Source organism: Rhinolophus sinicus, linkage group LG02 (genome assembly GCF_036562045.2).
Source record: "Rhinolophus sinicus isolate RSC01 linkage group LG02, ASM3656204v1, whole genome shotgun sequence".
NCBI lineage: Eukaryota > Metazoa > Chordata > Mammalia > Chiroptera > Rhinolophidae > Rhinolophus > Rhinolophus sinicus.
Genome location: NC_133752.1, coordinates 197,889,801 through 197,914,235, shown reverse-complemented (window position 1 = coordinate 197,914,235; position 24,435 = coordinate 197,889,801). Strand labels below are relative to the sequence as shown.

General features: G+C 51.3%; 1 protein-coding gene across 2 annotated transcripts; it reads right to left on the bottom strand.

The window, feature by feature from the left end:
• Positions 1-677: 677 nt before the first annotated feature.
• Positions 678-23,657, bottom strand: GTSE1 (G2 and S-phase expressed 1). 2 transcript variants are annotated; one of them, XM_074326583.1, is made up of 12 exons: positions 23,535-23,657; positions 23,036-23,127; positions 17,374-17,431; positions 16,652-17,270; positions 13,905-14,075; positions 13,159-13,288; positions 9,296-9,649; positions 6,924-6,996; positions 5,976-6,194; positions 2,304-2,505; positions 1,590-1,802; positions 678-1,102 (listed from the first exon to the last, which is right to left on the bottom strand). In XM_074326583.1, the coding sequence occupies exons 2-12, from the start codon at positions 23,103-23,105 to the stop codon at positions 1,019-1,021; spliced, it is 2,193 nt and encodes a 730-aa protein (XP_074182684.1). In that variant the 5' UTR covers positions 23,106-23,127; positions 23,535-23,657; the 3' UTR covers positions 678-1,018. The 2 variants fall into 2 exon arrangements, with proteins under 2 accessions (XP_074182684.1, XP_074182685.1); XM_074326584.1 differs by lacking the exon at positions 23,535-23,657 and adding an exon at positions 23,311-23,421 and having other exon boundaries at positions 881-1,102.
• Between the last annotated feature and the right edge of the window lie 778 nt (positions 23,658-24,435).

Below are 24,435 nucleotides of genomic sequence, written 5' to 3'. Positions count from 1 at the left end.
CAGCTAGGTTTTAAAAATACTCAGAATGGCTCCCAGCAGGGAATATACTGACCAGCTGCCCTCAGCTCCCAGCTCCCTACTGCCCTCCACAGGCGGTGCCTGCTTCCAGCACAGGCCCGGGACTGCCCTCCACAGGCGGTGCCTGCTTCCAGCACAGGCCCGGGGCCCGCCCCCGGTATTCGAACCGGCCTCCTCCATTCTGCACCCCGCTACCTAGAGCAGCCTCCTCTCAGGAGGTCTGTGGTCCCTCGCAGCTGGACCACCTGGACACCCGCTCAAAGTGCAGATTCCCCGGCCGCCCCAGACCTGGGGTCTGCATTTAAACCAATTTTTATCCACGCTAATTTTTTTCCCATTGCATTTCCATGGCTTATTTTTTCAATAACTGGAAGTTTGTACCTTTTGACCACCTTCACCCATTTCATCCACCTCCCATCCACCTCTGGCAACCACCAATCTGTTCTCTGTAAGTTCTTTTTTTGAAAAAAAAAAAAAAAGATTCCACATATAAGGGAGATCATATTATATTTCTCTTTCTCAGTCTGACTTATTTCACTTAATCAATATTCACACTAAGTCCTGAAGTCTGGATAATACAAATCTTGCATCCTGATTAGTGATAAAAATAGCTACGTATATTTGAGAAGATAATTTTAAAAACCAAGATACACTTTATCTATTTTCACTTATTTTAATTCAACATAAATCTAGAACACTTTTCGTACAAACTCAGTTTTTAAAATGGTCACTTGCTATTTTACACACACAAACATCAAAATCAAGTCTTCAGTTGGAGGCCTTCCGATCGCCAGTGCAGTGTGGGCAGTGAGGCCAGCGGGCATCGCAGGTGGGCACAAACGCCCCAAGCCCACAGCCCCCCTCCGGGCACAGCAATTTCCTTTAGGTTTAAAACACTTTTTTCCCCCAATACAATTTCTCCTGAAGTTTATTTCTAAGACTTGAAACTACTTTAGGACTGACTGTTCTTAAAGAGTAAAATGGAAAGATTTCATTCTATTCAGAACCTGAGAAGTGGTGAGTCCACGTTTTCTTTGTCGGCCTCCGGACTCAGCTGGATCAGAGGAGAACACAAGTCTATCAGCTGCAAGAGAAGCGACAGGAGCTGAACAGAGCGTCCCTGTTGACCCTCCCCAGCCCGTCGACACCGCAGGACTTGCTCACTGAAGACGGCGCCCAGGGTAGCCCGGGGCCAGGACCAGGCAGTAGACCTGGCTCGGGCACCCTGACATCTCCTCGGCCACGCTAAGAAGTTGGGAGAAGATGCCGTACAGAGGCACTCGGGGCTCCTCAAGCACTATGCTCCCTCGTCACACATCAGGCACCCGGGCCCCACAGCGGAACGGACGTGACCCCTGCCCTCAGGTCCCCAGGCCCCCCCCGGATTCCTCAGCGGGACGTGGACTTGGAGCTGTCGCCACCACAGATGAGGTGTGCCCTGAGACATGTTGTCCTTAGAAGCCTCAGTGGCCCCTCTCCAGGGTCACCGTGACGTATGTGAGTCAAGGAACAAACCCATAACTGAGACCACACACGGCCGAAGCGCCAGGTGCCCTCCTGCCGTGCCTCACCTGTCCCACCTCGTGCAGAGGCTTGGATGCAGTGTTTCTGTCCGCGTCAGGGGTGTTGATCAGGAGGTCGATCAGAGGCCTGCTGTGAGGTCCCCAGGCCAGGTGTGCTTCCGGAGTACTGCCAAGGTCAATGAGAGGCGGGTCCACGACGGGTGTGCTTCCAGCTTTCGGAGCAACGGTGAGCTGGTCCAGTGTGAGATCCACAAGGATAGCCTAGACAACAACACAGGATCTAAAGGCAATTCTAGCATCTTTTTGTCAACTGTCCTGGGAAAACACAGGCTTTGCTATGTCTCAGGTGGCTAACAGTTTGGAAAACCAAGGAAGGAGGGCCGGATGGGCCCTTGGTGGGGTGTGCATGTACCGACCGAGTTCTCTCGTCTCCGGCCACCCTGCAGCCCCGTCCACCTCCCTCTTGCCAGCGGCCAACCCTGGAGCTCCCACCAACCCCTCACTACTGCCCCGCTTTGCCTCCCCGTCCATGGAACCCCAGCCCTCTCTGGTCCAATACAGAGGAGGGATGTGGCTTTTTTCTCCTCTAGAGGCTGGCGCTCCTCACTCCCTCTCTGGCACAGCTGGCAGTGGAGGCCCCGGGGTCACAGGATGAAATCCTGCAGAGGCGAATCTGGGCCACGGTGCTGAGTGACCACCGGCCTTCCAGGCAGGTTCCGTTGATCCCGGATGACACAAGCAGACTCCAGCTGATCCTTTTACCTCGCTAGGGGACGTGTCTTCGGGGGGCTGTGCGTCGTCCAGTGCTACTTCTGTGGCGATACTTTTTGAAACAGTAAAGTCACTCTTTTCTGGAGAAAAGTTGAGAGCCTGCGGCACAGCAGGTGGAGGAGAAAAACCCCCGTCTGACAAGTCCGAACGTCTAGAAGCGGCCTTGCTGTTGCTCCCGGTCACGGGCGCAGTTCTGCGGGAGGACAGAAAGGAAAACCGTACAAGGAAATGTCTGTAAAACGCTCGTAGCTTGGCCGTGCTTTAGTGTTTGGAGACGTGCCACACCGTGGGGAGCGTCCTGGCGCCAGTTCTACCTTTCAGGACTGGGATTGCTGAGGTGCCCAACAGAATAAAACTTCCCAGTCTGCTGCCAGCAGAGCCCATTTCACCCCTTTCCCTCAGGTTGTGAACCAGGAGGGGAGGCCGAGGACCTCACACAGGAGAGCTGCAGCCCTGGGCTCCTCCCAGGGCCTGGGGGAACCCACAGGCTGTCCCGCCTGCTGCTGCTGCTGAGGCCTGGCCAGGCGCTTGGACATGTGGGAACCTGCTGGGGACACGGTCCCCAGCAGGGCCAACCCCCCACACCCCATAGCACCCCACCTGACAGACACTCCTGAGCACCAGGGTGGTCAGCACTGTATTTTCTTTTTAATACTTTAAAGGCTTTCTAACAACCTGATAAAAATGGCCTTTTTTTCTGTATTCACAATCACAGACATACAGCATACAAGAGCAGGTCACTGTGACTGTTGACGTGCTGGGTCTCATTCGCGTTTCAGTGCAGCCTCTGTCTTTCCTCTCCGTCTGATCTTCCCTCTCCCCTACATGACACGTCCTAGCATTTTTCTCCCCGTCTTCTCTGTTCTCACAGAACTAAATGGATACATGTAGACACATAGGATGCACACAGCACCTGCTGTGGGTGGATAGTATTTACACACGTAGAACTTTTTCTCAGCCATTGCTCTACAGAACTGGGTTCACAGCCCACCCCTCTTCGGCATCCCTTCTCTCAAGGGTTCCTTCTGGAAATCCCAGCTGCTAGAATGCTGACTCAGGCCTCTTACTAGCTACCTCAGTGGTGGCTTCTTTCCAGTCTTCAACCTGAGAACCCTGCCACCATGGGCATCTCAGTGCATCTGCCCGGTGCTGTCACTCCTGGGACAGGACCGCTGGGTCAGAGGTGTGTGTGATTGGCTTTTAACAGATGTTGACAAGTAGCTTCCCAAACACACCACTGCAACTCGCACTGCCAGCGGCAGCAGCAGGTCCGGAATCGCCCCCCACCCTCAGCAATCCCCACCAGTCTCCTAGTTTCTAATTAGTATTTCCCTGATCGCAATGCATGTGGGAGTCTTCTCACACGTTGACCGTTGACCGTGAATTTATTCAGATGGCTTCCTGTTGTCCTGCACCCAACCATTTGTCTACTGATTTCCCATATGGTCACTTTAGCCATAAATAGAGCGGTTTTAGCTTTTACTCCGTTACACACAGCTGCGTTTTCTTCATCTCTCCTGGGTTTCCAGCTGTGATCAGGGCTCTGGTTCAGTCTCCTCTTTTTTCTTCTAAAATTTTCTCTCTTCCTTTTTTATATTTAGGTCTCTAATTCATCTGAGATTTATTTCTCCTTGACATAAGATGGGTCCAAATAATTTTCTTCCAGGTAGATGACAATCTATTGTTTGTTTTTAAAAACTATTTCTATCCATAAGTGAAATCAGTCTACAGTTTCCTTTTTTAAGCATTATCATTAGCTACCAGGTTTAGCTATTAAAATGAACCAAGTAACTTTCCATCTGAAATAGTTAACTTTAAAACTTAGATTTTTAAAGGTAACTTATGACTCAGCTGTGACATCATGAGCCAGCCACCCTTTTCAATCTTTAATCACCTTTCTAAGCTCTGACTGTGGCTTACTTCATGTTCCCCTTTCCTTGGGTTAATTTAGATAACATATGTTTTAGGAAATCATTTCATTAGGTTTTCAAATGGCTGCTGGAGTCACAGGCAGTATTTCCTTAGAAAGCCCTGAATCTGTCCCCTGTGTCTACTTGCTCACTGCAGTCTTATCTACTATGCCGACTTCTCCCCACGCCATTTGGGGCTCGGGGCAGACACGGCAAGGTCAAGCCTCTGGGACTCAGGCCGGTTATGAGACAGCCCATCAGCAGCAGTGCCACCACTGACAGGAGTGGAGTGCGGTGGCCTCTGGGGGCAGCAGGCCCTGCCGGGTGAGGCAGAAATGTCCACCGTCCAGGATGGTAGCCATGGGCCCCAGGTGGCTGGTGAGCACTGGAAATGTGGCTGGTGCAAGCAAAGAGCTGAAATTTGAATTTTATTTAAATCTCAATTCACTAGAATTTAAGTGGCCTCTTGGGCCTGGGGAGATGAGGCTGTCCTAACCTTCCACCCCCAACTCGGGACCCACAGATCTGTGGGCACTCTTTCCAGACCCTGTGGCTTGAGGGGCTCCCAATGCTGGCCTTGACACCCTCCCCCCATGGGCAGTGCCCGCCTGTGCTCACCTCAGTCCTGGAGCCTCAAAAGCTGGCTCAGGAGTGTCAGACCAGAATTGGAATTAGACGTGAAAAAGAGGGGTCAATTTAAGGTCTCCACCGTCCCAGAATCCCCAGCATTTCCCCAAGCTCTGCTGTGACGCAGTGAGAAAGAAAGCCTGACACCTATGCTCGGCCCATGACGTCTCCTTCAGACAAAACTTCTAGTCAAGGAGCTGGTCACCAACATATTCTCCTCGGGTGTTTCTTCCCGTAAATGTCTCCTGAGCACCTAGTATGTTCCAGAGCTTGTGCTTAGCTCTGGGGACACAAGCCTGACAGAAGGTCCCAGCTTTCAGGGAGCTTCCGCTAGTGGAACGTCAGACAGCTGTCAAGGGGACAGGGACGCACATCCCTCTATGCTCAGGCAGCCAGAGGGGAGGCGCGCTCTCAACAGCCCCAGCAGGAAGACGGACCAGCGTGACGGGTGGGAGGTGCGGTTCTCCAGAAAGGCCCAAGTCTGGCCTCTGAACAGGGACTTCAGTCCTGGGCGGGGGCAGCTCTGCCAGGACCAGGGGGAGGACAAGGACAGGCCTGTCTGTGACACGGAAAAGAGGCAACCTGGCTGGAGCGGAGTGACAGAGGGAATGGGAGATGAGGTGTGAGAGGCGGGTGCAGCAGGAGCTTCGACAAACTCAGGCTGCTGCTCAGGAAGCCTGGGTGTCATCACCGTCACTGTGACCGAGACCCTCGAGGGCAAGGCTGCGGGACTCTGTGGGACCCAGTGGCAAGGGCGGCACTAGATCCCAGAGCTCCGAATGCAAACGCTTCTTACTGTGCAGCTTTGCCCTAAGGGCTCCTCCAGTGCGGGGCCCACACCTGTCTGTCCGTCTGTCCGTCTGTCCATCCGTCTGGTGTGATCAGGGTCAGGTCTCCCTGCTTGCCCAGGCCACCAGCCCGGACCTGGGTGAGTGACCTGAAGGAACAAGCAGGTGCCCTCCCTTCCCTTCAGAGAACCAGCAGGAGAGCGTGGGAGAGGCTCCTGTCACTGTCACTGTCCCGTTGGCTCCTGACAGGTGCCCAGCAAGGCAGCCTTTCCAGCACAGCGTTCGCTGGAGGCTTTTTATGAATTTGAGATGAACTTATTGCCAGCTTCATCTCTTACCTCACTGCAGATTTTCTCCGGGGCTCAGAAGACAGTTGCCGAGCAGACACACACAGGGGAGAAGCCAGAGCCCTGGGCACGGTTTTCGGGGTCATCAGAGGAAGACCAGAGAGCCGGCGGCCAGCAGGTGTGGGCAAGGCCGACATCCTGGCAGCACCGAAAAGGCTCTGTGAGGCCGGCCCCGAGGAGCGGCGAGCAGGGGTGCTGTGGACGGCAGCCCTGGAAAGAGGAGCCGGTCGTAAGCACAGAGGACCTTAAACACAGTCTGTTCAGCCCGTGTGCCAATACAGTGGAAAAGCCTATGGGTTCACCATGAAAGAGTCACGCCAGCGAAGCTGTTTGAGCTGTTCTCTGAGGAGGGCCACAGCGAGGGGCTGCTGCCAACCAGCGGTACCCGGCGGGGGCTCCGGCTCCTCCCCGGGCAAGGCCCCGCCTCTCTCCTCACAGGTTCCGGGCAGATGTGACTGTGCTTCACAGGCAGGGCCGGGAACGTGTAACTCGCACTAAGTCTCGGTCAGGAAGTGGCAAAGCTGGGCCTCCAACCAAGTCTGAATAAGCGCACCCACCAGCGGTCTCCCCCGCGGCCCAGCTCAGGCACCTCCGAGGACCCGCAGAGGCTGGGCTGCACCCCAGACCTGCTGAATCAGGACTTCTGGGGAGGGGGTGGGTGGGCACTCGCAACAGCTCCGAAGGCGGTTCCGCCATGCGGCCCAGCTGGAGAACCGCCCTAGGTCAGGGCCGAGAGTCCGCGTCTACGCTGCAGGAGGAAAGTCTGTGTCTATGCTAAACTGCCGTGGAGGTAAAGGTGGCGTCTGAGAGACAGGGGCTGAGGCCCGACGTGTGTGGTGGGCTGTGGGGTCACCACGCGTTTGAGAAGGCACTCTGAGAAGCCAGCAGGTGCATTAACTTGTTCTTACAGTGACAAAAGGAAGCAGACCGACTCATTACCTCTCCACTGACGTGCAGGACTGCAGCCTCTGCGCCCGAGAGAACCTGGGTGTCGAGCTGCCTGGGGGTTCACCTGAGAGAGGAAGCGTGCAGTCAGCCAAACCCAGATCAAGTGGTGAGTCACCATTTGGGGTTCTTCACCCAACGGGCAATTCTCTGCTACCTCCATTTCCCCAAGTGGCAGCGAAGATGCTACAAAAAGGAGACAACGCTCAGGCAAGCCACAGGGAAGACAACTGGGGCCGTGTCGGGAGGGGACACGTCCTCCCGCCCCAGGGAACCAGCCCAGGCAGGGCTTTAAGGGTCGACACTGGATGCCAAAGGGGAGGGGCCCTTGTCAGCACCTGTGCCCTCAGCCTGGCTCCTCCCCCCGGGCAGGAAAGGAGCGTGACATGGAGAGTGACAAAGACGAGGCAGCGCTCGGCGTGACCGAGACCTGCGTCCACCAGACGCTGGTTCGCGGAACCAGGACTAGCGTGGCCAGGCTCCAGGGTAGCCCCACAAAGCCCTCAATGCCCTCATTTCCCTGAACCAGGACATGGCCAGGGCATCCTAAGACGTCACTTTATTGACGTGCAGTCTTGTGCTTGATGAGAGTGCGGTTTCCGCATGGATGACGTCATCTGGTCACAAGGTGGTGACATTTGCTGCATTATACTTACCATCTGTAAGTATACTCATTTGATGCCATCTCTTATCTTTTACTATGGAAATGTGATTCCACGACAGTAGGATCTGACTTACCACTACACACCTTGTACCTAAAGGAGCGCCTAGCGCTAGAAGACGCTCGGTAGAACTGCTCGTTCTTAGACGAGCAGAAACTGGAAATGAGGTCTTCGGGCCTTAAACGCCGCCTGCACTCTCCAGCAGCGCCAGTAACGTGCGAACACACGAGCTACCTGGAAAGCATCTACCTGAGAGAGGGGGCCAGAACTAGCCTCTCCCTTAAACCAGCTCTGTATAACTTTCTGTGTTCGATAAACTCATTAGGTTAAGCGACTGTGACCAAACACACACCTACTCCTGCCGGACACAGCGCTGGGCTTTCTGCCTGGTGGCCCCATCAGAACGCGGGTGCAGGAGGGGAGCCCCAGCAAGCTCGGAAGTCTCACTGATTTGAGGAGACAGTGGTCAGGGTTCCAGGAGGCTGACGAGGCTGGGACTGAGGGGAAGTGCTAGAGAGGAGGGAGCTACAGAGAAAAAGGGCTCTAGGCATCTGAGAGGGACCCCAAGTCTCTGCTGCACAGTAAGCAGCCAGATACGTGCCGGCGAGACTCCAAAAGGCCGAGACAAGAACTACTGGGAACGATTGCCACTGTTCACACGGGGCTGAAACACGCTCACAGCCACGCAGCCAGACTGCAGAGCCTGGGGACGCACAGCACTGCAGCAGACACAGGAAGGCCACACGTTGGTAGCAGGGCTGACCTATGCCAAGAATAAAGGCAATTTGAGACTTGCCCATCAAAGGTCAAAAAGAAGCCTCGAATTTTTACTGCCTGCCAAAGCAAATTCAACTCCTCAAAGAAAAACAACAAAATCCAAACATGCAAAAATGTAAAATTTACAATGTCCAGCAGGCAATAAAAAATTGTTAAACATGTGAAGAAGCCGGAAAAATGTGACTATAACCAGGGGGGGAAAAAAAATCAATCAATCAATAGAAACAAACTCCAAAATGACAGGGAAGACGGGATTAGAAGAAACAGACTTTAAAACAATCATAAATATGTTCAAGAATTTAAAGGAAAATAAACACCATGGGGCCAAATGGGGAAACTATAATGTCAGAAATAAAAAATTAACTGGATGGGTTTAACAGCAGATCAGACACACTGCAGAAGGAGATATGTGAACTTGAAGACAATAGAAACTATGCAAACTGAAGCACAAGAAAAGAGGCTGGAGAAAAAAAGAACAGGCTTCCATGACCTACAAGACAACACCGAGAGTTCTGTAACACATGTGCTTAGAGTCCAGGAAATGAGGGGAAGCAAGGAAAAATATTTGAAGAAATAATGGCCACATTTTTTCCAGATTTGATTATAATATCAACCTACAGAGCAAAGGAGCTCAAGAATCCCTGAACGTAATAAATACAAAGAAAGCCACATCAAAATAATAATCAGAATGCTGAAAACAACCAGAGAAAATCTTAAGAGCAGCAAAAGAGCAGTGACATGTTACACTGAGGGGAGGGAATGTAAGATAAGAAACCCGCTGGCTTCTCCTCCAACACAAGCCAGGAGACACATTTCAAGTGTGCTCAGGAAACAGGAGGCGAAGAAACCAGCATCGCCAAAACTAATTTTTTTAACTTTAACTTGTTCAATATTTTAAAAACACATTAAAATATATCTATTACTTACCAGTAGCAAACTTAGGAATTTTAAACTGAGTTGTAGGGGTGGGCATAACCTTTGTCTTGGAATTCAGAGAAGAATCTCGCCTTCTTGAACTCCCAGTTGTATTCAGTTGAGGGTTCACCCTCAGGCCTCCCCGTTCTGGAGTCTGGGGTTGGGGCAGGGCCGAGGTGCAGGCCGCTGTGGGTCGCTCCGTGGTCAGCTCAGCAGGCCCCGCCCTCTGATCCTGCCCGCACACAGCCGCAGGGCCGGTGTGTGGAGCCGGCCGTAGCATGGCGGGTCTCATTCTGCCCGACTGGCTGGTGTTCGACAGAGGCTGGGAACCATCTGCAGGAATGCTCAGACGTTCACCTGATTTAGCTGAAAGAGGAGACACACAAAATCTGGTTATCACTCAAGCTTATGTTAGTTTTCAATTATGAAGTTATTTACCAAACACACATAAGATATGCTATCTTTAGCATATCTATATTAAAATGTTTTCAAGTGAAGAAAATTATTTATTTCTGTCACGATGATTTCCGTACAAGAAAAACGTGGCAATCTGAACAACATTCTGTATGTCCATCATGCGGTATCCTCCAACACAGGACAGCCCAGGCTGCTTGTGGCTTAGCTGAGTGGGTTCTAAGGGGCTGATTCTGGACCCAATACCAGGATGTACGTAAGTGTACGGAAACGCAGGCTCTCCTGTCTTCCTCGATTATGTCAACAGCAGACACCTACCCTAGTAGAATGGATGGAAGTGGAGGGTCTAGTCCCATGCCTGTGATGAAAACAGCTGTCACTGCTCGGGCATTTCACGGTGTGACAACCCGCTCACACCCAGAGCCCAGATGTTTGGATACGGACCTGAGCTTAGCATTCCCGTCCCTGGTTCCCACTTTGCTTTTCCCGGGGCGCCTTTTAAAATAACCACCTAGAGCTGAGCCATTGAAAAGTTGGTGACCTCCGCCCAACCACCTTCTAAGTACTAAGTACCTGCGACCCTGCTCTCTATCTCCTGCTCGCTAGAGAGCTGAGGGCGGGCTGCCCTTCCCCGGGCTCACTGCATCCCCACCCCCATTTCTGGGATCTAGAGTAATAAACATGTGACTTTACTTGCCCTGTGTGGCTGTATTGAAACTGTGCCTTCAATCAGAAGCAGCCCAGGTTTTTCACTTCCCCAAAGTGGGAGCTCAGATGCTGAGGGAGCTTGTGCCCCTCATTCATCAGGTCGTAACCTGCATGTAAGTGTAATACACCAGCTGCAGGCCCCCCCAACTCAATGCCCCACCTGTTCTGGCAGGAAGGTGGGGAAGGCAACAGGGAGAGAAGAGGCAATTATTACAGTCCGTTCCTTTAAATTACAAGGAGGCTGGGTCACATCAATCATGAACACTATTTAAAAGAGAAAGCAGATAAACCAGGGCAGAAATACTCAGCTGCCAATACACCCAACATACAGGTCAATCTGGTAGAAGGTTTTTTTTAACTGTTCGCGAAACAGCTTGTCTAGCGGGAAGAGAGCACTGCACGTGACCAGCAGACAAAGGCAGCCGATGGGTACCCTGTGTGCCATGCTCTAGATGGTGCCCACGGTGTTGTGCTCAGACTGCCTGGAACGTGGGGTCCTCGGGGCAACTTCCCCAGCCTCATCCCTCCGAGGGGTTGGGACACTCCCCCCCATTTCCTTGCAGGCAACTGGGCTTCGCTAGAGATGGAGCCCCTCAGGCGTGCCTCCCTGTTCTTGATGAACATTTTCTTCAGAGTCTTGAAGTCTTCATTTGTTCTTTTCATTCTGCAGACCAGCTTCTGCACAGACTGCCTTGGTGTTGGCACCAGAGAGGTCATGGTTAGTCCGGGGTTACATCGTCGCCAGTGTCACCCTGCCTCTGTGGATCTCAAAGGGCAGAACTCGAGCTCCCTCAATACAGCGTTGTCTGAAAAGTGCTGGATGCTAAGTTTCAATTCGGTTTGTGGCCATCATAACTTTCACGTCTCCCCTTGAATCAAACCCATCCAACTGGTTCAACAGTTCCCATGTCGTCCACGCAATTTCGCTCCTGACCCTGGAATCTGAGTCTGACCTTTTTGTCCCAGTGGCATCCATGTCATCAGTAAACACGATGGGTGGTGTGTGTTCTCCAGCAACTCAAAATAATTCCTGAAGGAACTTCTGAGTAAGTCAGAATCAACCACTCTGCAGAAAGTGGCGAGGCCTGGTTTGCTACTGCTTTGCTAGTCAGGTTTCCCTGTGCCAGGTGGACCACGGACAATGACCCTTTCGGGGACTTTACACCATCTCGTCGTAATAGTCAGGATGGGCAAGAGGAAGCTCCTCGGATCCTTACTGTCCTGGATTTGGTTGTTCAGCCACCACCCCCAGCGCATGTCTCCTGGGGCCACTTCCTCACTGAGACCACGCCTCCTGTACCCGCCAGCACCCTGACCGCAGCACGCACCTGGGGCTGAGCAGGACCGAGCAGCCCGGTTCCAGCAGACACCTGTCCGTGAATGCAAGGGTGCGGACACAGAGCTGAGCCCACAGCTGCGGTGGTATGACTGTCAGCAGTGACCTCTTCCAATGCCTGCTGACATTGGGACACCTTTGATCTTCCTTCCTTACTTCCTTCTAAAGCCTTCATTTGTTCCTGACTTCTAATGACTTCTTCTCCACGAGAAGAGCCTTTCATTCTAACGGTAGTGATCTCGGGTGGCCCCGAGTGTGAGGTGTCCTAGCGGCAGTTTGCTGGCAGCGGCAGGTCCCTTTGTTTTCTTCTTTTCCCCATCCAGGTGATACAGGAGGTTCCCATTTCTTTTTCTTGTCCCTGTCATCCTTCCTGCCACCTCTAGAACCACGACCACCACTCTGACTTGGGCCATCTTGCTTCGGCTGCTCTGGGAAAACTTTAAGAGCGTGACTAACAACTAATGCCAGCTCATGTCATAGTGTGTCATGGTTATATTCCTCCCCACACGCTGTCGTGTCTGACCCCAACGATCCTGCTACGGACAACAAGACATCTATACGCACCAGAAGCCCCACTCAACTTGTCTCAACCTTCACCAGAGTCAGGAATGCAGAAATCATAAACAAAAATGGTGCTGGTGCCCTGAACCGACACCACAAGAGAGATGTCACAACACCTAATGTGACAGAACTTCTCTCCCTGAACGTGTGCCACGTGCCAGAGACAGGGCTGCCACTTCACGTAGCTCTTCCCACGCCCACAAGAACACTGCAAGGGAGGCATTGCACCCCCCCCACCCCCCCCCACCCCCCCCCCCGTCTGTAAAGATACGGAAACACTTCAGTTCTCCTACTCAGATAGGTCTGACTCCAGGCTCCTGCTTCTCACACTTGGCGGACCAGCCTCAGAGGCAGCACAGCAAGATCATTTGCAGGGGGCCTTCCCTGCGGCTCCAGGGTTTCTGCCTTTTGCCACTAGGTGGCGCCCTAGGCTTGGTAAGAGTAAAAGGTAACCTGACTTGAAACTGGGTTGCGAGTGGGGATTTAAATCAACACGTAGGAGTTACAAGGGTCATGTGCACTAAACGCCCTGGCACCGTCCTATTTTAAAAGCGCGAGTCTGATTACATGTCCGGTGAGGCTGGACTCCACGTCCTCTGCGATCTCAGGCACCCAGAGCACACGCCCGCGCTGGGGCTGCTCGTAGCCCCTAAACCAAAACCGCCCATCTGCGAGCACCGCTTCTCAGAGGAGGAGAGGCACGGTGAGGGCAGCGTCCCCGACACACCACAGCAAGCCTTCCAGAACTTTCTGCGGCTGAACCTACGTGGTTCTGTGACAACAGTCTTAGAGCGACAGACGACAGTCAAGGCCTCGCCTGGCTAGCTGTGGGTCTGAGCAGAGATGCCGGCCTTACCTCTGCCTGCGGCTGCTGGAGAAGCAGACACCCCGGAGGTCGCGCCGGAAACCGACCCCCAGGAAGAGGACTTCCTCGCAAGGCCGCCAGCACAGCCCGGGGGTTTTAGCAGGGTTTTCTTCAGCCCCAACTGAAACAAAAGGTAAAGAATAAACTCATCAGATTCCATCATCTACCCATTACTTATTTCTACAAAAGTACGTTATTCAAATAATTCTTAGTAATTGTCATTTCAGTGTAAAGAAAAAAAGGTCAAGCAGTACTTCTCCAAGTCCTGCCTGAGAAACACCTGGGCAGCCTGCTGAAATGCAGATTTCTGGGCCCCCACCCAGGCGCCCTGACTGAGTAGCTGTGGGGCCCAGCTTTCAGCAGTTCTCACACGTTACACAGCTGTTTGGCCACCAATGCTGGGAAATAAACGGCAGAGACGTGGACGGGGAGTCTCCAGGTCTGAGGAGCTGCAGTTTGAAAGCATCAACATGCCATCTCACCCACACCAGGTCCCGGCAAGGGCCGCAGGGACCATCTCCAAGGACTTGTCACCCGCACGGCTCCCAGGGGCAGAGGCCAGCCCCCAGGACGCGCCAGGTCTGACCTTCGCATTTCACCAAGCTGTCTCTCCTGGACCACGTTTTCAACCTTCCTAACCTTGACTTGCATCAAGAGACACATGCTATGTACACACAGCTGCCGCCTTACTCCCTTCGCTCACAAGCCACAGCCCCCCTGCAGCCCGGCCAACCCACCTTGTTTGGAACAGGAAGCGATCTCTTGCCTTGGACCAAGTGGCTGCCACTGGCTGGCAAGCGGGTGACATCCCGGGCAGCGCTGGGCTTGTCAGGGGCCATGTCCCTGTGGAATTCCTTTTCATTTAGGATTTTCACCCTGGAAGGACTAGCTGGTATCTCTTTCGTAGGCTGAAAAATTTTAAATTGAAATGTGAGAACTGTCTAGTCTTTAACAGAGTGCAGACACACTAAGGCTTCCATTTAGAGCAACCGCAGGCGCCATCTATCTTCCCAGGGCTATCCATGTCCCTTCATTCATCAGCTCCATTGAGGGGAACAGAGCAGTTCACTTCCTCCACCAAATTACCATGGACAGAATGATGATGGAACGTGCTTCCTCATTAAAAACCGGGTAAAATAACAGCAAGACAGAGAGCTCATTAATAGGAGAGGGAGCCTCTAGAGCTTCTTCTCCGTCGGGATTTTTATTTAAGGATGGTAATGAGGAAACGTTCTAGTTACCCAGATTTTAAAACGCTGCTCAGAAAGAACCATTCATTAACTGGCCATGCCCTCTCCCAGAGAAGCAGCTCAGCTGCCATAAATCTTCCCGGTCTAGTCGTGAGGGCCATTTTCCTTTGGCCCACAGTCGACAAGTCATAAATTCCTGACATTTAGGTCCGAGGGCAAGCTTGGGACTCAGCCATACTTATATAAATAACCCCTTATAACCGAGTTAACAAGACGCTCATAAAGTCATGAAGATGAAGCGGTAACTTCCTTTCTCCCTCACGTCATTTTAAAAATGGAGGTGTACCTCCCACAGCACAAAGTTCACTTTAAAGCGTATACTCTAGTGGTATATTCACGTCGTGCAATCATCACGATCTCATTGTAGAACGTTTGTGCCGCCCCTGAAAGAAACTCATAACCATTAGCAGTCACTCTCCAACCCAGGCAAGCACGAGTCTACTCCGTTATTGTCCCTTCATGTAAATGGGATCATACAGTATGTGGCCTTTCTTTTGTGTCTGGCTTCTTTCACTGACCCATGTTTTCAAGGGTCACCCGTGTTATAACCTGGATCAGTGCTGCATTTCTTCTTTTTTTAATTTTTAATAATTGTAATATAATTAAAAATGGTTAGCACTGCATTTCTTCATTGCCAGAAACATTCCATTGTGAGGATAGACCACATTTTCTTTATCCGTCCATCAGTGGATAGGCGCCTGGGTTGTTTCTGCTTTCTGGTTATTGTGTAATGCTGCTGTGGACACTGGTGCACGGGTTTGTGTGTGGTCAGATGCTTTCATTCCTCTTGGGTATATATCAAAGTGAAACTGCTGGGTCACATGGTCACTGTACGTGTAACTGTTCCAGGAACAGCCAGGCTGCTTCCCACAGTGGCTGTGCCGTTTCGTATTCATTCCCAGCAGCAGCGCGTGATGGTGCCAATTCCTGTGCATGCCCCGGTTTGTCCTGTTACTACAGCCATCCTAACAGTTGTTGTGAAAGCACATTTCTAAACAGTGCAGTCAAGTGGCCCAGTTGTTTCTAGAGGCAGCCCTCACACGAATGCAAGTGTGCCCGAGTCACGCAGAAGTGAATGGCTTTCCCCACAGAAACGTGGGAAGTGGTGGCGGGTCCTAAGTGAGCTCCAAGTGCAGCTCAGCTATACAGCTCACCCCTCGCTGAGCAAACACTGCTCTCGGGCACCAGGTCACAACTAGGAGAATAACAGGCCCCAGGATGATGCCATAACCTCTCTGCCCTGAGGCCACATGTGACACACACAAATCGCTGCCTGGTTCCACGTGGTACATATAACGCTCAGGACAACCTCAGTCTAGAAACATCACTTTAGAAATTCACATCCAAACAGTCTCCAGAAAAAGGAAGGCATGGTGGAGGGAAGGGCCCCAGCTACGCAGGGAAAGCGCTGGCCAGCAGGCCTCCTCTGTCCAGCTCTGCCCAGCGGGTGCCCTTAGCTGGTTCAGTTCTGGGGCCGGACAGGAGGGGGTCCGTGATGCAGAGGACCTGTGCGTGTAGAGGACAAGAAGCTTCTAGCCCTTGCTGGGCGCTCTGCATTGACCTGGACCACGAACAAGCCCTCACAGCATCACGCCTGTGGGGCTGGCTCAGCTGAGGCCTGCGCCCAGGGCAGGAGCAGAGCCGGGAAAGGCGCCGGCCTCTCTCTGCGTCTCCTCCAAAGGAGGGGCTTCCTCCCTCCCCGGAGCACGCAGCCACATCAGGCAAAGGCTGTCATCTGACACCTACCTTCCCCTACCCTAGCGCCCTCTCCCACAAGCTGCCAGGGCCCCCAGCTTCCCAGAGCTGGTGACTGCACCCCAAAGGCATACCTGGCCACCACCACTTCCCAGGACAGCTCATTGCTTAATGCCAGCAAGGGCAGCAATCTAAAGAAAGTCACAGTGAAGGAGGGTGACGCGTGGCTATTCCAGGAGGGGGATTTCCGGAAGTTGCTTATTAATGCAAATGAAATCCCTGACTGGTGGAATGCCAGTGTTGTAACAAAACCAAAGGAAACATTTCAGAGAGAAGTTAGGAGGACATGCTTTTACAAGAAAGTCATCACCTTAGCAAGGCAGGCCTGCCCACGCCCCCCAGTGACACTGCCCTTCCACACCTATGTACCCTCGGAGCAGCCACAGCTCCGTGTCTCCCCGTTAAGGTCGCCATTATAGCGCTAAACCAAAAGTGCATCTCGCCCCCAGATAAACGTTCTGGTCCGTGGTTCTCTCTACCTTGTCCACCGCCAACCGCATGCTTTTCCCTCCAACCGACGAAGCTCGCGGGGGCAGCAACTTGCTGATGACCTTTTTCTGAGTCACCGGCTGGCCTGGAAGGTGAGCAGAACTTGGTTCCCCCGGCAAAGACGAAGACGAGAGCGGAGGCCTCTGCGTCTCGGGGCGGCTGGCCTGGGCAGGAGCGCCCTGCAGGCCCATGCCCAGGGCGGGCTGGATTTCCGAGGGCGGCGGTCCCAAGGGGCTGTCCGACAGGCAGAATGTCTCCCTTTTAAGTGACCTGGGGCTTTTCTTCATTTCATTCTCTTTCTCAAACAGGTTCATTTTTAATCTTGATTCCTGTATGAATCTCTCCACGCCCGGGCTCCGAGCGCCTTGAGACCCGGCAGCTTGGGCCTCCTTGTTTCTGCTGTTGCCTTGTATCTGTAAGGCCAGCAAGTGAGCTTCTTTATAAACTTCCACAAACTTCTCCCCAGTGAGAGGGCTCCAACGGAAGCGACACTCTGAGGCTGGCAACAGAGGTTCTGCAGGAACCTGATTGTTTAATTCTAAGCTGGTAGCAATGCATCGTTCTTTATGCCCAACGGGTCCAAAAAAGACTTCATCATCTTCGTTTGCACTATTTTAGAAGAAAAGGATTATTAATAACACTGGCATTTAAATAGGAGATTTTACCGAACGTGGTTATGCCTCAGGCAATTGAAGAAAATATGTTTGTTTACCTTAAAGAAGACAATGAAAGATCGAAGTCAAATTTTTCTTCGGCCAGAAGAACAACGTCTGGGGGAGGAAAAGTCTGCCGTTATTTTAGGGCTGGGGCTGATGAAGAGAAAAACATTGCCAGTCTCTATAGCTTTCTTTTTAAAATAGCATCAGCCATTCGGTAACAGCTATCGTCTCTTCTTGGAGCCCATCCTGAACCCCCAGATAAAATTGTGTTTTGTACCCCATCCATATTCCCACCACAGCGCCTTCACCAGTCCTGTCTGTTTGTAAGCCTGACTCCCTCGAACAGAACACAGGCTCTGGGTTAGGGGGTCCCTCTGCTGGGGGCTCTCTCTTCTACTCCACCCTGCCCCTCCCCAGGGCTCCTGTAGCACCTGGACTTCACCTCGATCATGTACTAGCCTCCCTAGTCTGTAAATGTCTCCTCACCCTTCTGTGGTCCCAACTAGACTATAAGCTCCGCCAAGACAACGAATTAACACTCTCCCATACTCCCCGCATCCAGCTAAGGGCCAGACACTTAGCACATACTTATCAAAATGCACTGAACTGATACTTCAATAAGTTTATACAGATTTTCACGAATCACATCTTACGTGTCCTAATAAAAAAATACAGCATGCTTATTAGCAAAACCATAAAATTTAAAAATATACTTATATCCTAATTATGTCCTAATTAGTCAAATCAATTAGCCCTAATTACCTAATCAACGGAAAGGGAGAAAGCACAAATGCACAAAAGAAATAAATAGAAATAAGCAGAGAGAAAGAAAAAAGATTCATAAGCTAGTTTGCTCAACTCCATGCACGTAAACCTAAGGACTTGGCCGAAATGGGTAATTTTCTAGACAACAGAATTTATTTTTTGTATTTAAATTATTTAAATTGATTTATTTATAGAACTGACTCCAGAAGATAGGAAAAAATCTTAATAGTTCAATTATTGTAAACTAACTGGACAAATTTACAAAAGAGTTATTCTCTGCCAAAAAGCACAAGTCCCAGATAGTTTTGCAGGATAATTCTACCAAATCTTTAAAGAACATATAATTCCAAAACTATTTGTATTGCTCCAAAGGACAGAAGAAAGAATCCTTCCAACTTATTATACTTCCATAAGCATGCATACGTAACCACACCAAGATCCCATAAAGTTTTCTCCATCAGGAAAGCTACAGGCCAGTCTCAACATAAAAATCCTAAATAGGAAGATTAGCGAACAGAATCCAGCAATACATTAAAAGAAGGAGAATCTATCACAACCAAGTGAGGTTTGCCCAGGACTTTAGGACTACGAAATGGTTTCATTTCACACCATCTAGTGATATGCTCCTTATATTACTAGATCTAAAGGCAAACCCAGACGATTGTCTCCATGCGTGCTGACAAGGCATACCCTAAAATGCAAACATACATTGGTGACTTCGAAAGCTCTTCATAAAAAGTAACAGATATAGTTTTATCATATAGGGGAGTATCCAGCCCAACCCCAAAGCCAAAATTAGGTTTAATGGGGTACCATCAGAAGCATTCCTTCTAAAGCCAGGGGCACATACGTTTTATCAGAGCAGACAGACTGACCTATGCTGAAGTAACAGACCACCCCGAGTCCCAGAGGCTTCTAACAACAAAGCTGCATTTCTCACTCACACGCTGTGTCTGCGGAGGGTAGGCTGGGGCCGGTTCCCTGTCCTCCACACTCCAGAACCTACTGATGGAGCCTCCGGCACGGTGCCAGAAGGGGAGAGAGCAAGTTCCACACTGACTCTTAAAGACCCAGAGGAGACACTTATCTCAACATCCACTGGCCACCTTTTGGCCACTTTTCAAGCCAAATCCAACTTCAAGTGGGCAGGGAAGTACAACTCTAGCATGCACCCGGGAGAAAAAAAAAAGAAAAACAGAAATACTGAAGAACAGCACCAGGGACTACCACCCACGTGTAAATTAACCCCAAGCCAGACTCAGGCTTAATGGAAAACTAAAGAAGAAATTCCACTAAAGCCAGGCACATGGCAATGACGTCTACCGTCACCACAATTCTTAACATTGTTCTATTATGTGTTAACCAACACAATCAGACAAAGGAAAGAATTTGGAGGTAGAATTCTTTGTGCATAGACGCTCTGATTATAGACACAAGAAAATCAACTGAAAACTATTATAAATTTAGTAAAAGGATAAAAGCACCGGGCTAAGGACAAAATTATTACCCCGCAATCAATAGCTTTCAGATCTACAAAGAACAGAAGACATAATGGGACAAAAGGCCTCATTTACAGTAGCAGCAAAAAAACGCAAAATACCTATGAACAAACCTAACAAGAAATATGCAAGATGAATACAAAGAAAATTAAGTACATCATCAAAGTAACAGCAAATCCAAGGGAAAAATGGATTATTCAGGACATGGTATTGAAAGAAACTAGATGATGTTTTGTGGAAAATATATATTTTGAACCATACCTCATACCCTACCAGGACAAATTCCAAATAAGTCAAAGAAGTAGTTAAAATTAAAAAAAAAAAAAGATAAAACCCTAAAAGAACAATAATAAACCATGGGGAAATTATTTTATAATCTGGAGTGCGGCGGTCTATGACACCAAACTGGAAGCCATGAAACAAAAGGTTGAGAGTCTAACATGTAAAAAATGTTTTAAATCTCAGCTTGGCAAAACTCACCATGAGCAAAGTTGAAAGAAACAATCAACACTGAAAAGCTATTTGCAGCTCACATTGCAAAGGTTAACTCATGAGTGGTGCCTACAAATTGCTAAGAAAACAATTAACCAGATAATGGGAGAACAAACAAAGGGTATGAACAGATAAAATTCACGGAATATAAAATGAAATGTTCTTAAAACTATGACAAGTTCAGCCTCACTCAAAAGTAACAGCAATGAAAACTAAACAGTGTGAGATTCCACTTTTCACTTAACAGATTGTTCAAAATCAGATAGTTAGCTAAACTGTAGGCAAGGTTGTGGGGAGAGACGATTCCTACGCGGCCGGTGAAGGTGTCAGTCGCCACAGCTCTACGGAAGCTGACCTGGCAGAACCTACCAAGATAAACGCACATACCGTTTGGCCCAGCACGTCTACTGTGAATGTAAACTACAGACATTCACGATGTTATTTATTGCAACAGCAGCACACAAAATAAATGTTCACCCACATAGATGAGATAAATTACAGCAAAACCCCCAATGGAGTAATATTTAGGCACAAAAAATAATAATAACATTCTTCATATGTTGATATACAAGACCACTAAGATAAATTAGGCACAAGAAAATGAGATGCAGGCCAGGGTTGTATATGCTGTAAAGAGGGGAAGCTCCATAAAGAGCAGGGAAATGGCTGACCTTGTACTGGCTTGGACATACTGGCTTGTACTCCCACAGATTATGTCTGGAAGGAGACCCAAGGCACTGATGACATCAACGGGCTTTGAAGGGGGCAACTGGGTGGCTGAGGGACAAAAATTAGACATTTCACTTTTTACATGTCTGAACCTAGGAAGTCAATTGTGTAGGTTGCTTCTAGAAACTTCCAACTGGAAAAAGGCATCCTGGACCAGGAATCAGGGAAAAAGTCTTCTACTGCGGGCTCTGCAACTGGCTCCGAGTGACCTTGGGCTGGCTGACTCTTTCATTCTGCAAACATGTGTCACGTTCTCCAGCAGGCGCCACGCAGACACGGGGTATAAACAGTGCTGCCCTCAGAAGTGCATTGTCTAGTGGGGACACTGAGTGAAAGGCAGCATAGTGGCAGGCCAACGTGGAGGTGGGCACACCTCTGAGGAAATAAAACGTCTTTAAGGAACTGGTCAGGGGCCAAAGTGGCTGGAGGAGAGAGCAACATAGTAGGGTCAGGTCCCAGAGGGTTTGTAAACCATGGCAAGGAGCCTTTATTTTCTCCAAAGTGCAATCGGAAGCTACTGAAGGGTTCTAAGCGGAAGAGTGATCTAACTCGTGTTTTTAAAAGGTTACTCTGGCTGCTGTGTAGAGTGTATCATGAAGGAAGCAGGCAGGATTTACTGAAATTACAAATGCAAACACTGACCAAAATGCAAAAGATACAAGTAGGAAGTAAAGAGTTCATGTGGCTGAGACCAAGGTGGTGACATCTGAGTGGAATGAGAAAGAAGTAGATGGATCCAAAATATATTCTGAAGGTGGAAATGACAGTAACTGATGATTGAACGAATGTGGCAGCTTCAAAACTTGAACAGCTGGGTGAATGGATGGGCCACTTACTTGCATGTGAAAGACAAAGAACAGTCTAAGAACAGATAGGGTGGGAGGAGAGCCATGTGGAGTTTGAGGTGCCAAATAGACAGGTGAACGTGCCAGTCCAGAGCTCAGAGGAGAGCTGGGCTCAAGACCAAACATGGGCACCCCCAGAAAGCCATGGGGTTTAAAGCCATAGAAATATATCAGAACCCCTGGTGTGGGGGGGAAGTACAGAGACACCCCAGACCAGGTCCTGGGGAAGATCCGCTTCAGAAGATGGTAGAGGAAGACAACTCTGCAAAGAGAGGGAGATACACCAGCCAGGTAATAGGAGGAAAACCAAGATGCCTTGGAAGCCAAGCAAGGAAAGTTTCCAGAACGAGAGAAAGTCACGTTATTGAGGTTGATTAAACAAGGGCAGAAAAGTGACAATAAATGTGGCACCAAAGATGTCATCAGAGACGGATGAAAGCAGCTTGAGTGGAAGGGTGAGGGCAGGAGGGGTTGGTTTCATTAAGGGATGTGAAAAAATAGCACAACAAATAGAGAACGTTCTTGAAGTCTGGCTCTGAAGGAGGCTCCCTGCAATGGAGGGGAGTTGGGGCCAAGTGAGATAGCAGAGTGTACTTGTTATGTCAACCATGAGTGTGAGCCGAAGGACAGGCAAAAGTAAGGCTGCGAAGAGAGGGTGACTCAGGGCTGAAGTCCTCGAGAGACGCAACGGGGATTCGGAAAGGGCCTGACGGTTGAGAAGGAGGAAACAACAGGAAGGAGAGGGATACCCTTCCATAGGCAATGAAGAATCCGAGACGACTGGCCAAGGCTCTAGGACGGTTTCTGCAGAAGGGAGGTGTGGCCAGTCTACCCGCGTCACCGGGGTGAGGTGAGGAACAAAGGATAAAAGGATGTCAGCACGCTTGAATAGAAAAAGCGGGCAGGGCCGGTAACTCATCTTGGGAGGCTGTACTGTCACCTGGACATGCAAGCCAGACAGGGACAGGACAAGGCAGCAACAGCACCACCACGCTCCATGCCTAGCGCGGTCGCAAGGTCCTACACAAGCGTCAGCAAACGGAAACCAGCAACAAACAAAAAGAGAAAACATCAAATTCAATCCCACGCATATCTGAGCGTCAACGAAGGTGCCCGGTGGTCTGGGCACTGGGCATAGCAAATAAAAGCGGTAAGAATCCCCTTTAGGATGGGACTTAAAGCTGGGGGTGAAGGGGATGCAGAAAACAGAAAAATAAATAAATTAGACGGACGCAAACCCCTGGGAGACAGGCACGATGAGTCCCGTGGGCACAGAGCACACAGTGAGCACTGAATAAATGCACTCAGTTCTCACAGAAGGATCACGTCATCCTCCATCTCCCCTGAGCTCCCTGAGCAACGGCGCTACCGCGACGAGGACGTACCCTCCTTCTTGGGAACATTCGTCTCCGCTTCGCCGGCCTGGCTGCCGTCGCTGGCGTCCCCTCCTTCCATGCCGAGAGCTGTCAGGAAGTCACTGCGGGGAGGGAGGAGGGGCCCGGAGTGAGCAGGTCGCAGAGCCCAGACCCCGGCGCCTCCGCCCCCAGTGACGCCCCCGCCGCAGCGCGGACGGGCCAGAGGGCGCTGGCGGCTTCGGCCAGGTCAGGGGGAAGGGCGGCCCGAGGCCACCTGATGCAGCCCGAGACCCTCCGCGACGCACCCACAGAGGCCGCGCGCGTCCAGGCCTGGAGCTCCCGGGGCGGCGCGGGTCCGAGCCAGGCCCGGACGCCCCGGACGCGGACAACGGAATTCCCGGCTCTCGGACCGGACTGTGCGGGCTTCGGTTTGCGCCCAAGGCGGCCAGGTCCTCGCTGCAGCCCGGACGGAGCGCGCCCCCCGCCCCCCGCCCCCGCCCCCCGGCCCGAGCCCAAACAGGACCCTCACCCCTAGCGGTTACGACGGCCCAGCCTGCGAGCGTCTGCCCCAAATTTAAACGGGGCGCGGCGGGCGCGGCGCGGGCTGCGATTGGCCGGTTTGAAAAGGGCTCTGCAAGGTCGCCGTGTGCGGTGCATCCTGGGGGTTGTAGTCGGAGCGCTCGGGAGAAAGGCCGTGGCGCCCGTGCTCGGCCTCCACTCGCGGGTGGGCTGCGCATGCCCGAGGTGCGCCCCTTGCCTGCCGTGGGCTCGCAGCGCCGGATGGTGGTTCCTTAGAGCACGCGCTGTGCGTACCTGCAAGGTTAGCACCTGGTAGCTGCGTGTGGCAAGGGGCATGGTTCTGACCCCAGCTCTTCACGTGTAAATGGAGAAAACTAAATTCCTACCATAGGGTGTTGATGTGAACGCCAAACGAAATAGGTGCATCTACCTGCTTTGTAGAGCGGTACCTGTCAGTTCCTAATACAGTAAGAAGACCGGGTCCCTGCTCCGAGGAGCACGCAGGTGGGTCTGGGTGACCAGACACGCTGGATTTTGCCCCTGGACCAGGAGAAGCTGTCTGACGGCAGAGCGGGGCGGGAGGGGGGTGGGCAGTGATGAGGGTCTGTGCACGGTCAGGGTGTGGCAGAAGCCTGCCCTGGGCTTTAAAGCCTGGGGGGGGTGTATATGGAGGGGTGCCCCTTGAGGCAGGGCCCGGTGGTCAGGTGATGGAATCTGCGTGGGGGAGTGTACACGATGGAACAAATAGGAGCACTCTGATCTGAGCCACGGGTCAATTACGTAGCAGCAGCTCAGAACGACCTCACCTGAGCCTTGGACTGTGAACCAGGTCTAAGTAAAACCCACCTCATGGGTTTGAGGGTCAGATAAGGGGCTCCACCCAGGGCAGTGTCATGAAGCTGTTGCTCTAA